The sequence below is a fragment of the Apodemus sylvaticus genome, chromosome 17, assembly GCF_947179515.1.
Source record: "Apodemus sylvaticus chromosome 17, mApoSyl1.1, whole genome shotgun sequence".
Lineage (NCBI taxonomy): Eukaryota > Metazoa > Chordata > Mammalia > Rodentia > Muridae > Apodemus > Apodemus sylvaticus.
In genome coordinates this window covers 3,023,467-3,038,729 of record NC_067488.1, presented here as the reverse complement: position 1 = coordinate 3,038,729, position 15,263 = coordinate 3,023,467, and the positions used below count along the sequence as shown (strand labels likewise).

Sequence of the window (15,263 nt, the reverse complement as noted above, 5' to 3'; positions counted from 1 at the left end):
CAGAATTGAGAGTTCATCTTGGTAGACTTTTCCTGTGACCAGTATGAAGTGACCCTCCTCATCTTTTTTGACAACTTTTGGTTGAAAGTCAATTTTATCCAATATAAGAATGGCCACTCCAGCTTGTTTCTTGGGACCATTTGCTTGAAAAATTGCTTTCCAACCTTTGACTCTGAATTAGTGACTGCCTTTGCCAATAAAGTGGGTTTCTTGTATGCAGCAATACGTTGGATCCTGTTTACCTTTCCAGTCTGTTATAACAGTCTATGTCTTTTTTTAGGGGAATTGAGACCATTGATATTAAGAGATATTAAGGAAAAGTGATTGTTGCTTATTGCTATCTTTTTTGTTAAATGTGAAATTCTGTTTGTGTAGCTATCTTCTATTGGAGTTTTTGAAAGATTACGTTATTGCTTTTTCTACAGTGTGGTTTCCTGCCTTGTGTTGGTATTTTCCACTCTTTATCTTTGTAGAGCTGGATTTGTGGAAAGATATTGTGTAAATTTGCTTTTGTCATGGAATGTCTTGTTTTCTCCCTCTATGGTAATTGAAAGTTTTGCTGGGTATAGTAGTCTGCGCTGACATTTATGTTCTCTTTGGGTCTGTATGAGACCTGCCAAGGATCTTCTTCTAGCTTTCATAGTTTCTGGCGAGAAGTCTGGTGTAATTCTGATAGGTCTGCCTTTATCTGTTACTTGACCTTTTTCCCTTACTGCTTTTAATATTCTTTCTTTGTTTAGTGCATTTGGTGTTTCGATTATTATGTGACGGGAGGGATTTCTGCTCTGTTCCAATTTGCTTGGAGTTCTGTAGGCTTCTTGTATGTTCATGGGCATCTCTTTCTTTAGGTTAGGGAAATTTTCCTCTATAATTTTGTTGAAGATATTTACTGGCTCTTTAAGTTGTAAATCTTCACTCTCTTTAATACCTATAGTCCTTAGGTTTGGTCTTCTCATTGTGTCCTGGATTTCCTGGATGTTTTGGCTTTGAAGCTTTATGCACTTTGCATTTTCTTTGACTGTTTAGTCAGTCTTTTCTATGATATCTTCAGCACCTGAGATTCTTTCTCCTATCTCTTGTATTCTGTTGATGATGCTTGCATCTATGACTCCTGAATTCTTTCCACGGTTTTGTATCTCCAGAGATAGAAAATCACTTTGTGATTTCTTTATTGTTTCTACTTCCACTTTTAGACCCTGTATTGATTTGTTCAGTTCCTTCACTTGATTGTGTTTTCCTGTAATTCTTTAAGGGATTTTTGTGTTTCCTCTTTAAGAGCTTCTGCCTATTGACCCATGTTCTCCTGTATTTCTTTAAGGGAGTTTTTAAGTCTTTCTTGAAGCCCTCTATCAGATCAGCATCATGAGATATGATTTTAAATCTAACTCTTGCTTGTCTGGTGTGTTGGGTTATCCAGGACTTGCTGTGGTAGGAGAACTGGGTTCTGATGCTGCCATGAGGCCTTGGTTTCTGTTGGTATGGTTCTTGTGCTTGCCTTTTGCCATCTGGTTATCTGGTGCTAGTTGGTCTTAATGTCTCTGGCTGGAGCTTGTCCCTCCTGTGGGCCTGTAAGCCTGTGTCTGTACTCCTGGGAGACCAGCTCTCTTCTGGCGGGGTCTATGTACAGAAGGCTATGGAGCTGCCTGGCTCCCTCGTGCAAATGGTGGTGTGAAGACTTCCATCCTAACTGCTCCACAGATCGTATGCCCTGTGTGCTCCTAGCTCTTACCCTCCAGAGAGAAAGTGGAGATCTCACCTCGTGCTCAGAAATGAAAGCACTGCTGGGAGATCACTCTCTCCTGGTGGGCTGTGCACAAGCCGCTGTGGAGACACCCTGGACACCTGTGAAAAATGCTTGCTCTTGTTAAACTTACTGTTTAATCAGTTGGCTTTTCTGCTAACAATTGGAGTGATCATGTGGCTTTTCCATCATTCTGTTGATAGTGTATTACATCTTGCAAATTTTGTATGTTGTACCATCTTTATGTTTGAAAAATAAATTTTATTTGATCATGTTACATAAAATCCTTTCAACATCCTGCTTATTTGTATTTGCCAGTATTTTATTATGGACTTGCACTAGTGTGCACACAAGAATTCTGTTCTGTACTACTCTTCCAGTGTCCTTTTCTGTCTCTAGTCTCAGGATAATATGTTCATAAAATAAAATATGTTCATAAAATTCTTTGTGTGCCTCCCCTTTTATGACTTTTAGACAGGCTTGCGAAGTTGAGTCAGGGAACTTTTCTCCCCTTCCTTCTTGTAGTGTAGGTTGTGTATTCCAAGACAACATTCATATAGTTGGCTCCAAAATGCCTACTAGTGATCTGGGCTGGAGGTGTAGCTTAGTCTCTCCATGTACAGAATATGTGAGTCCTCAGGGCAGCTCCCGAGTCTCTGTACCCTTAACATGCTAGAAGCATAAAACCAAAAGCTGTCTCCAAAAAGCCTCATGGCCTCCTCCAGTTATCTGCCTAGTTCCCTTGTGGCAGTTGCTACAGACCTGTTTCCTGTGAAAGTCTGCCTTCCTCTGTAGCTCAGCCATTTATGTTTGATTTGATTATATAGGCATAAGTAAGTCACATGCCTCGAGATGGGCTGAGCATCCACACGTCTAGTGACCGTTTCCTATTGTGTAATTATTCAGGGCCCCACCAAGAGTCACTTCGTTAGTATGAAAGAGTAATATCATAATTTTGAAAAAGGAGCTAGAGATGTAGTTTATCTGATAGAGTGCTTGCCCTCACGTATGAAGCCCTGAGTTTGATTTCCAGCACCACATAAACTGGGTACAATGATAAATCCCTGTTAGCCCCAATTTGGGGCAGTGCAGGTAGGAGGCCAGAAGTTCACTGTCTCAGCAGCTACATAGCAAGTTTGAGGTGACCTTGAGCTACATGAGACTGTGTATGTATGTGTGTGTGTGTGTGTGTGTGTGTGTGTGTGTGTGTGTGTGTGTGTGATTATGTTTGTGATGGTGTGTATGTGTGTGTGTTTGTCCCCCTTTCATTTCTTTTGTTTAGCAAATTACAAGGAATTTAGAAATTCTTTTCTAAAAACAGGAACCTGGAAAGAAGATCAAATACTTACTTATTATTTTAGAATATAATGCTATACTCTAAGATTATTTTAAAGGTAAATGAAATATTCAGTGGAACATAAATTGTAGTGGCCCAAAGGGCAATTATGAGTTCCGGTCAAGGTGAGTCTTAGGATATGCATTTTTACTGTGGTGGATCACAGGTAATTTTAAAGGTATTTATGATCTTCCATTCTTAAGTAAAGTATGTAGTAATAGAATGAAGGCATTGTGTAGAGGGCATTGTGATTTATTAATCTTAATCTTTTTTTGTAGAGGTTTAATGGCTATTAAGAACTTGTTCCTGCTGGTGGCCCATGCCTTTAATCCCAGCATTTTGGAGGCAGAGGCAGGTGGATCAGTGAATTTGAGGCCAGCTTGGTCTTTAGAGCCAAAACTAGGCTAACTAGGGCTATACAGGGAAACCTTTTCTCGAAACACACACACACACATACACACACACACAGAAATACTTGGTACTGCTATTCTGTGACTTCATCTAACATTGTATTTCAACATGATTTTTAAAATATTCTTTTCCAGTTAACAGAAGATGAAATTGCAACTATTCTAAAATCCACCTTGAAAGGATTAGAATATTTGCATTTCATGAGGAAAATACACAGAGATATAAAAGCTGGGAATATTCTCCTCAATACAGAAGGACATGCAAAGCTTGCAGATTTTGGAGTGGCTGGCCAGTTAACAGTAAGTTGATTTTAGTCATTTGTATGTATTTTGACCATTTTTCAGGGCTGACTGACTAAACTGACAGGGGAGTATGGAAGGTAGCCTTGTTACTCTGAAGCAAAAGAAGCCATATTTGAGTCTGTTTACAATGTGAGGGTCACTAGATACTGAGAATACTTACCATCAAAATGCTCACATTGATGAAACGGACACAGATTAGAATCTCTTGGCATGTTGGTTTGTTGCTTTTAGTGCTCTCAACGTATCATAGTAACGAGTTAATAACTCTTGATATTTTATAATTTGAGTTCCTAAAATATGTCATGTCTTAACTAGTTGAAACATTTGGAAAATATTCAGTTTTGAATCGAATCTGTGTTTTTAGCAAGTCACGTTTTAATGAATATGTTGTTATACTTTTTTGCTTTGTGTTTTGTTTAGTTCTTATGCTTATGTGACACCATTGCAGGATACAATGGCAAAGCGCAATACTGTAATAGGAACCCCATTTTGGATGGCTCCTGAGGTAATTCAAGAAATCGGTTACAACTGCGTGGCTGACATCTGGTCCCTTGGCATCACTTCTATAGAAATGGCAGAAGGAAAACCTCCTTATGCTGATATACATCCAATGAGGGTAAGAAAATTATATTTTACTAAAAGCATTGGTTTTGAGTTTTGCAGTTTCGTAATGATAGAACAAAGACAAAGGGAATTTAGATTCTGTGCAGAAGGAGTAGATCTTTAAAGATGAGTAACTTAACATTTGTCCATTTTTTACTGAACAGTGAATTGTGAGGGAAGAGCTGGCAGCTGTTTATCTGTAACAAGTGCTTCTCTTCCATCCAAAACACTACCTCAGATTTCTTGTTTTTTTTTTTTTATTCGATATATTTTTTATTTACATTTCAAATGTTTTCCCCTTTTCTGGTCCCCTACTCCCCGAAAGTCCCATAAGCCCCCTTCCCTCCCCCTGTTCTCCCACCCACCCCTTCCCACTTCCCTGTTCTGGTTTTGCCTTATATTGCTACACTGAGTCTTTCCAGAACCAGGGGCCACTCCTCCATTCTTCTTGTACCTCATTTGATGTGTGGATTATGTTTTGGATATTCCAGTTGTCCAGGCTAATATCCACTTATTAGTGAGTGCATACCATGATTGAGCTTTTGAGACTGGGTTACCTCACTTAGTATGATGTTCTCCAGATCCATCCATTTGCCTATGAATTTCATGAATTCATTGTTTCTAATGGCTGAATAGTACTCCATTGTGTGTATATACCACATTTTTTGCATCCATTCTTCTGTTGAGGGATACCTGGGTTCTTTCCAGCTTCTGGCTATTATAAATAAGGCTGCTATGAACATAGTGGAACATGTGTTCTTATTACATGCTTGGGAATCCTCTGGGTATATGCCCAGGAGTGGTATAGCAGGGTCGTCCAGAAATGATGTGCCCAGTTTTCTAAGGAACCGCCAGACTGATTTCCAGAGTGGTTATACCAATTTGCAACCCTACCAGCAGTGGAGGAGTGTTCCTCTTTCTCCAAATCCTCGCCAACACCTGCTGTCTCCTGAGTTTTTAATCTTAGCCATTCTGATTGGTGTAAGGTGAAATCTCACGGTTGTTTTGATTTGCATTTCCCTGATGACTAATGAAGTTGAACATTTTTTAAGATGTTTCTCCGCCATCTGAAGTTCTTCAGGTGAGAATTCTTTGTTTAATTCTGTACCCCATTTTTAATAGGGTTATTTGGTTTTCTGGGGTCTAACTTCTTGAGTTCTTTGTATATATTGGATATTAGCCCTCTATCTGATGTAGGGTTAATGAAGATCTTTTCCCAATTTGTTGGTTGCTGATTTGTCCTTTTGATGGTGTCCTTTGCTTTACAGAATCTTTGTAATTTTATGAAGTCCCACTTGTCAATTCTTGATCTTAGAGCATAAGCTATTGGTGTTCTGTTCAGGAACTTTCCTTCTGTACCGATGTCCTAGAGGTAGCCAGCATCAAAGTAAATGGAGAGAAACTTGAAGCAATCCCAATAAAATCAGGTACTAGACAGGGCTGTCCCCTTTCTCCTTATCTTTTCAATATTGTACTTGAGGAACTAGCTCGGGCAATTAGACAACATAAGGAGGTCAAAGGGATACAAATTGGATAGGAAGAAGTCAAACTATCATTATTTGCAGATGATATGATAGTCTACCTAAATGACCCAAAACACTCCACTAGAGAACTCCTACATCTGATAAACAACTTCAGCAAAGTGGCAGGTTATAAAATCAACTCAAGCAAATCAGTAGCCTTCCTATACTCAAAGGATAAGCAGGCTGAGAAAGAAATTAGGGAAATGACACCCTTCACAATAGCCACAAACAGTATAAAGTAACTTGGGGTGACTCTTACCAAACATTTGAAAGATCTCTATGACAAGAACTTCAAGACTCTGAAGAAGGAAATAGAAGAAGACCTCAAAAAATGGAAAAACCTCCCATGCTCATGGATTGGCAGGATTAATATAGTTAAAATGGCCATTTTGCCAAAAGAAATATACAGATTCAACGCAATACCCATCAAAATCCCAACTCAGTTCTTCATAGATTTAGAAAGAGCAATTCTCAAATTCATCTGGAATAACAAAAAACCCAGGATATCTAAAACTATTCTCAATAACAAAAGAAATTCTGGGGGAATCAGTATCCCTGACCTCAAGCAATACTACAGAGCAATGGTGTTAAAAACTGCATGGTATTGGTACAGTGACAGGCAGGATCAATGGAACAGGATTGAAGATCCAGAAATGAACCCATACACCTATGGCCACTTGATCCTTGACAAAGGAGCTGAAAACATCCAATGGAAAAAAGATAGCCTTTTCAACAAATGGTGCTGGTTCAACTGGAGGTCAGCATGCAGGAGAATGTGAATTGATCCATCCTTATCTCCTTGTACTAAACTCAAATCCAAATGGATCAAGGACCTCCACATAAAGCCAGACACCCTGAAGCTAATAGAAAAGAGTTCTTGTTTTTTAGCTCATTACTTTCCAATGGTTACTGGAAAAGGTTAAAAAATTTGTCCTTACTTACAGTCCTCAGTTCCTACCTTTCTGTGCCTTTTCTTTCCTCCTCCTAGGTTCTTTAAGCTGGTATTAAAAGTATTTATTTATTTATTTATTTATTTATTTATTTATTTATTTATTTACTGTTGATTTTAATCACAGTTACCTGCCTCTGATTCCATGGTATTTTTTGCATTTGAAGTATATATTTTACATATTAAAGTCTAGTTTGCTGTTTTTAGGGTTTGTAATAACAGTTTTTAGGTTATAGTAATATGTGACTTTCTGGCGCGCGCGCGCGCGCACACACACACACACATACATTGCCATCTCGTGGCAGTAGTTACCTTAGGAAGGTTATTGGAATAAAGGGAGTGAGTTTCTATGAATATTAATGGAATAGATAAGGTGATGTGGAGAGATAAGTGAAGTAAATAGATAAAGAAAAGAGGGAATTCTTTTGAATAGCTAATGAGGAATAAATTGGAATTATGTTTATTGTTATAAAGCTGTTATGATGGATGATAATTACAGTGCTGAAAATATTTAAAAATCTAATTGACATATTGAAGTACAGTTATTTTAGTGGTACAGTTGTACTACTTTTATATTATCTTTGTACATGTAAACTCCCCTGGCAGTATTTAAAAGTAAAAATAACATAAATTATTTAGTTAGAAAGAACATGAAAAATAGCAAAGTCAGCATAGGAACAGGAACATGAACTCTTCATTCTTCTTTGAGTATCAGTTACCTCTGTACTTCGGCAGATGTTCATGGGATGATTCTCTTATGAGATGTAATGAAGTCTCAAGAAAAGGTTTACAATTCATCTACAACATCCATGCTAAGTTCTAGAGGTGAGCCTTACATTGCAGCCATTCTCTTTCTACCCTTTAGAAACCTTCTCCAAACAACTGGTTTAGCATAGTAAATTTGGCCATGTTAAAGCCTATCTACCAGATTTAAAGGAATTGTCATATGTGACCCCTGCTTTAATGATCTTAAAATTCACTTGCGTTTGAACTCATGCTTATAAGATAGTAAAAATATATTAGAAGATAGTATTTCTCTTTTAAAAATCCTTTAGATACACTCTATTGCAAACATCTTCCTAGAATACTGTCTTAAGCATTGTTCTGTTGCTGTGAGGAGACACCAAGGCAACTGTTAGAAAGGAAGCGATTTATGTACAGTTCAGAGGTTTAATTTATTATCATCATGGTGGGGAGCATGGCAGTGTGCTGGCAGACATGGTGCTGGAGAGGTAGTTGGAGTTCTATATCTGGAATGTCAGTCAGCAAGAAGAAGTATCGACCATTAGGCTTGGCTTGAGCTTCTGAGACCTCAAAGCGTGTGCTCTAGTGATGCACTTTCTCTAACAAAGCTATACCTACTCCAGAAAGATCATTCCTCTTAATTATGTCACTCCCTGTGCACCTATGGGAGCCATTTTTATTCAAACCACTACAGACACTTTAGTCTATTTTTCTATCATTTTAACTCTTGCTGGGTTTTCAAGTTCCATCTCAGGTTTTATTTGTTTGTTTATTGTGCATGGTGTTTTGCCTGTATTTATGTTTGGTGTGTGTATTGCTCACAGAGGCTAGTACAGAGTATCAGATCCCCTGGCATTGGAGGCATAGATAGTTGGGAGCTTCCATGTGGGTGCTAGGAACCAAACCTGGGTCCTCAGGAAGTGCAACCAATACTGACCCATATCTCTATCCCTCAGATTTTATTTAGAAGGATGAGGTCTTCCTCTACAACTGCAGTCCATATAGATTTCTGTTTTTCTCCTTATAATTTGCATATTTTTTTTTGGCTAGTGACCTTGGGCATTCCCAAATGTCATGTGTTGTAGTTGGAGTTTGCAATCTTAATAAGCCCACATAAAAGACACTCAATCCAGATATTTTATTTATAAGATATATGCCTAGATTGGGCAGATGTAGGGCTATGCTAACTTAATCCCCAGCCATAAAGCCCCTTGTCACTTCTGTTTCTCCTGGCCATATGGTTCTGGCCCATGGCAGTTTCCTCTTCCTCCACCTTCCTTTTTTTAATATCTCTACCTGGAACCTCTTCTTGACCCTCCTGTCCCCCTTTTCTCCCTCCATTGCCCAATCACAGGCTCTTATTGACCAGTTAAATTGGGAGAAAGGTTCACATGGCATCACTTGAGAATATGAGTATGTTGGATCAAAGACATCTTGAGGAACCAGTATTTTGCATTAGAATACAAGCAGCATCAGATCAATCCACTACAATATGGTTTTAAATCGCTATGTAAATAGTCCAGAATCTTTTGGATGGTTGTGTTGTGAGCTGTTTCACAACTTGAGTACCAGAGTGCACATGTTGAGAAACAGCTACATCTTGCAGAGGATAGATTTCCAAACCTAAATCCTTACTTGAAAGGACTCTTGCTTTCCTTGAAATGACCATATTTATTTGATTCTTGGTTTTTCATTAGACCTTTGAAGACAGACTTGTCTTTGCTTTGATTGCAATTCAGTGCTTTTCCTTGGACTAATGATTACATGAAACACAAGAAGTGCTTTATGGATTTTGCCATTGTAACAGAGAATATGAAACTATTGTTTAGGGTGGGTAGTTAAGGAAACTAATAATGAAATAATAAAATTAGTCATCTTTATAGTCTCATATAGTTATCAATGGTTGTGTGTGTGTCTGTGAGTGTTGGGGAGTGGGTAAGATAAAAGAACCTTCTGAGAGTGAAAAAAAAGTCGCTAACTAGAATTGTACAGTGAAAAAATCATTTGATATTGTTAAAATATAGGTAGCTTAGAGAAAACCTTTAAATAAAGGGGTAACATTATTTTTAATAATATTTGTTAATTTTAAATACATTTATTATTATGATTTAACCTGTCAGTAGCAAAACCAAGATTTGAACTAAGTAGTGAAATGCACGGAATACATGATAAAGCTGGTTTTGTAAGCATCATAGTGACTTATATACTACAAATCACCATTTTCATTGGAAGGCTTGTGCATCTCTTAAATTCTGTAATCAAATAAATGATATTAAAGAAAGAAGTAATATAACAATTGTGGCTTATTCTGAACATATGTTCTTGTTAATAAGTTTCATTATGATCTTTAAGGACTTGTATTTAGTTAGTATATTTTGGTTCATTTGATACCTTCAGTTTTTCTTAATTTTTATTAGCAAGTTGTTACAGTGGTTAACAAGAAATACACAGATTTAAGCTGCAATAGTTTCCCAGGGTTATATGATCCAACTTCACAAGCTTCTTGAACATATGTAGATGCTTTTCTATTCTGCTTTAGCTGTGACATACAATTGATATAGGCAAGCATGAAAGCTTGGGCAAATTTTCCTTGCTTTTTCTGGACCTTACTCAGGTTCTGTGGTATTTATGTAAAGAACAGTTTTGTTACTTGGGAATGCATGTTGAAATTACCATGTGCACTGTTTTGCTGTCGGCCTGTTGGCACCGCCACAAAGGTAAAGCATTGCCAGGAGGCCATTTCCTTGTCGGCTGCATTTACAATTTAATAGAAATATTACATGACTTTTAAAACAAGTGCTTTGGCAGGGAGGAAATGGCGGATTCCACACAAACAAGCATCGCTTCCTATTCCTAACCACACTGCAGCGACTCAAGAAATTGTAGTTGGTTTTAAGATTGGGGTTCAGGGGTAGAATGGGGAGTCAGATTGAAATAGGAATACATTGATGTTTACTATAAATAATCATGTGTTTTTACTGCTGGGTTTTATTACTGTTTAGTTTCAGTCATTGACAACTAATATATTTATGCTTCACAGCTCAGATAATTTTAATGCAATTTAGGAATAACTGGATTTTGATTCATTGAGAAGGCCAGGATCACAGATAGATCCTAGATGGTAACACTGCTTTTTATAGTTTTGTTTCTTAGTGTTGGCCTTGCTGTACGATTGGTCCTTCATGACTTTGTCTAAGCATTACTTTTGTTTGTTTTAAGTTTGTGATTTTTGTCTCATGAATGACAGCAAAGATATTTGGTTACTTGTTCACACTGACATCAAACCTGATATTTCTGTCACATCCTTTGGTCAGTCTGCTTTAGGTTTCATAGTTTGAAACTTGAAATGTCATATTTACAGTTTTTATTTGGAAGTTACTTCATCATATAATTATTTTACTTCCACAGTCCATTGGCTCTTGAAGTTTTGAGTAAAACTGCTGTCATTAGTTGTAAGGGATTCATACTTTTGGAACTGCCCACAGGGAAGAAATTGTGCTTTACATTTTAACATTTCTGTGGCCACATTCTTTTTCTAGTATAAATCTCTTCTTTCGTAGGGAAGAGGGACGGGTGTGCTTTCCTCCTGCGCCTTTCCTTTTCGTCTTGCTCCTGACTTCTTATCCAACTGCCTGACAGCTGTCGCGCATTACACTGCTTGTGCTGTGCTAGACTGGCATTGGGTGTGTTCTTACAGACATCTTAGCACTGGCTTTTGTTCTTTTCCATGTTCAGTTGTTGGTAATGGACATATGGACATCACATGTTCCGTGGCCTACTGTACGAAGCCAATCTGAGCTGTTTCCATTTGCCTCAAGTTCAGTCACAGCATTTATTTTTCCACGGCTCTTACCCATGTTCTCCATACCGTCTGCTCAGCCTGTGGCCCTGCTACCAGGGGCTGTTTCGTCTGGTCGCCTCCATGTTTTAACTGTGTAATTGCCCTTTCCCTGGAGCTCCCTTTGCATGGCACTGACTGTGTTTATAGGCAAGCCCGGATCCATTAGAGAAGAGATATTCCGGTGCACAAGAGTGTGATATTCAGTTTGTCTTTCTGTTTACACACAAGGAGAGCTTCATGCCTATTCTCCTGGACTAGGATTGAATATTCTAATGAAAAAGTGATGACAGTGACAGTGTAGACAGCACTACTTTACCTTTTAGTATCCATAGTATATTGCTGTGTGATATCATAGTTCATTTGTAAGCAAATCAATTTACAGTTTTACTCCTGTATTTTGAAAGTGAAATCCTCAAGTTCTTTTGCAGGCATGAGGAAATATGGCTCTGATATGATTTGCTACAGTGTCCTTATCTCTCTATCTATCTTTATGAAGCCAGTTCTAATTACTTCTTTGCAGATCATGAATAGAGGAATTGCCATACTCTTAGAACTTTCAGTGAGCCATCTAGTATTGTTAGGAGGACGCTGTAGCTTTAGGCTTCTGGGCCAGCTGTCAGGTATTCAGGTATTCATTCATTCAGCTAATACTAAGTATCTACTGTCTACTAGGGACTGTTTCATATCCTGAGGATACAGAAATGGAAGAAAAACACAAACCTTTCTCTATTGGGTTTTGTATACTGAAGGGCAAAGAGAATGCAGAAAAGAAATAAAGCATGTATATTACATGTAATAAGAAAGAAACAAGGGAATAACATAGGAAATGATGAGTCGCAGAGAATGTTCGGTGTATTGTGTTGTATTTTTAGCCAATACCTCATCAGAAATTTATACTTGAATAAAAATCCAAGGAGATTTAGACTGAGGATAGGATACTTCAAGCAGAGGTAACAGTTTTACATTTAGTTATATTGAAGTGAGGTGTTTCTTTTGACCCCTGGTATGTGTCACAGGGCTCTGAAGGTTACATATCAGTGCTTAGACTTTTATTTTGAATGAGGGTAAAATGTGTAGACTCCTTAGGAGGTTTTCACATAGACTAAGAAAGGGCTAGTTGATGAGAATGACAAGAGTAATGAAATAGCCGGTAGTTTTATTTAACTTTAACTAAATAAATGAGTGTCTTAACTAAAATATTTTCATATATAATTTGTATTTAAGGCAAAGCCTTTGAAAGAATATTTCTTTGTAGCTGAAGAGAACAACCAGGATAGAAAAATGTCCCTAGTTCCTGTTCTAAAGTTCACCACACACTCAGTTTCCCAACCTGTGCTATCCATTAGCCATGGATATACATACACTTTTAAGTTTGCTTTTCTAGATGGAGTTCTCTGTGTGATCCTGGCTGTTCTAGACCAGGATGGCCTTGAACTCGGAGATCTGTCTGATTGTACCCCAAGATCCATCTCCTTGTTCCCCCCAAGTGCTGAGCATGGTACACCACTACCTCCACCACCACCTCCTCTACCACCTCCACCTCCAATACCACCTCCTCCACCTTCTCCACCTCCACCACCTCCACCACCTCCACCACCTCCACCACCACCACCACCACCACCACCAACAACAACAGCAGCAACAACAACAACACTACCTTCTGGTATTAAGTTATACTTTTAAAAAAGTATTCTGACATCAACTTTTATATTAAGGCCCATTAATTCTACATGAATTTAGTTTTTGTTTCTTTCCCACAGTATTATTTCTACATAGGATTTTAAGAACTTTATTAGAGAACACTATCTTTTAGCCTTAAAAAACCTTATATTTACACTGCAATATATACATTGTATCTCTAACTTTGTATCAGTAAGCAGTCTTAACCAGCTGAATGATTGCATCAAGTCTAAATAATCAACCATATCAGAAACATGCAATTAATAATGAACAGATTGTTAGATACTTCCTTCTAGGAGTCCAGGCATTTTAGAAAGAAAACATTCTGAATATTTTCTTCATTTAAAATGTATCTAACCTGCCAAAAACTACAAATGTGGCTTTCTTAACCTTGAATACTGGTTTATATGTGTGCATTTGGGAAGTATTACACTATTGTCAACCCTTGGCCACTGGGCTGAGTGGAATTGTTTCTCATTACCTGGTTGTATCTGCTATTCGCTACTTCTTGCTGCTGAGACTCTGAGTTTATAGTGTCCTTTCAGGTCTCAAGGGGAGATCTGGACAGGACCTGGGAGGGGAAGGTGAGTGGAAGAAGGACAGCATAGCAGTTGCTCACAGTTAGAAATGGAAGCCACAAAGGAGTGTAATTTAGTAAAGTGCTAGAGCAGAAATAAATTCTCGAGAAACCAAGAAAGCTTTTCAATGCAAAGGGGGGACTGTTAACAGGACAAAATGGCAACCTACAGATTGGTAAAAGCTCTTTACCAACACTACATCTGTTAGAGTAGTAATATTCAATATATACAAAGAACTCAAGAAGTTAGACTCCAGAGAACCAAATAGCCCTATTAAAAAATGGGATACAGAGCCAAAGAATTTTCTCCTGAGGAATCTCAAATGGTTGAGAAGCACCTAAAGAAATGTTCAACATCCTTAGTCATCAGTGAAATACAAATCAAAACAACCCTGAGATTTCACCTCACACCAGTCAGAATTGCTAAGATCAAAAACTCAGGTGACAGCAGATGCTGGAGAGGATGTGGAGAAAGAGAAACACTCCTCCACTGCTGGTGGAATTGTAAGCTGGTACAACCACTCTGGAAATTCCTCAGAATGGATATTTCCTCAGAAAACTGGGCATAGCACTACCTGAGGACCCAGCTATACCACTCCTGGGCATATACCCAGAAGATGCTCCAACATATAATAAGGACACATGCTCCACTATGTTCATAGTAGCCTTATTTATAATAGCCAGAAGCTGGAAAGAACCCAGATGTCCTTCAACAGAGGAATGGGTACAGAAATTGTGGTACATTTACACAATGGAGTATTAGTGAGCTTTAAAAAAAATGACTTCATGAATTTCACAGACTGGTTAGAACTAGAAAATATCATCCTGAGTGAGGTAATCCAGTCACAAAAGAACACACATGGTATGTACTCACCGATAAGTGGATATTAGGCAAAAAGTTTGGAATACCCGTGATACAACTCATAGACAGACTATTTGAAGCTCAAGAAGAAGGAAAACCAAAGTGTGGATGCTTCAGTCCTACTTAGAAGGGGGAACAAAATAATCATGGTAGGTAGAGGGAGAGAGGGACTTGGGAGGGAGGAAGAAGGGGGAGGGGGAAAAGGAGGGACAGGATCCTGCGGGAGAAGATGGATAAATATACAGGGTCAGGAAATTGAACAGAGGTGTGTAGCAATGGGGGATGAGGAACTGGGGGTAGCCAACAGAAAGTCCCAGACACCAGGAAAGCAAGAGGCTCCCAGGCTCTAATGTGGATGGCTTTAGCTGAAATACCCAACAAAGGGGAGAGAGAACCTGTAGAGACCCTATCCAGAGGTCAGGCATAGCCCCCAGTTGAGAAATGGGGCCACCCACCCATTGCAAAAATATTAACCCCGAATTGCTCCTGTCTAAAGGAAATGCAGGGACAAAAAGTCGAGCGAAGACTGAAGGAAAGGCCATCCAGAGATTGCTCCACCTAGGGATGCATCCTATCTTCTGACACCAAACCCAGGCACTATTGTTAATGACAAGAATCTTTGGCACTATTGCTGACAGGAGCCCAGTATAGATGTCCCCTGAGAGGCTCTGCCAGCACCTGACTAATAAAGATA

General features: G+C 38.6%; 1 protein-coding gene across 2 annotated transcripts in view; it reads left to right on the top strand.

The window, feature by feature from the left end:
- Stk3 (serine/threonine kinase 3) overlaps nucleotides 1-15,263 on the top strand; it is a 267,772-nt gene that overhangs the window by 68,622 nt on the left and 183,887 nt on the right. For both annotated transcript variants that reach the window (XM_052160772.1, XM_052160773.1), the window contains exons 6-7: nucleotides 3,623-3,787; nucleotides 4,239-4,406. In XM_052160772.1, coding sequence (XP_052016732.1) covers nucleotides 3,623-3,787; nucleotides 4,239-4,406 — 333 coding nt within the window. The remainder of the gene's footprint in view (nucleotides 1-3,622; nucleotides 3,788-4,238; nucleotides 4,407-15,263) is intronic.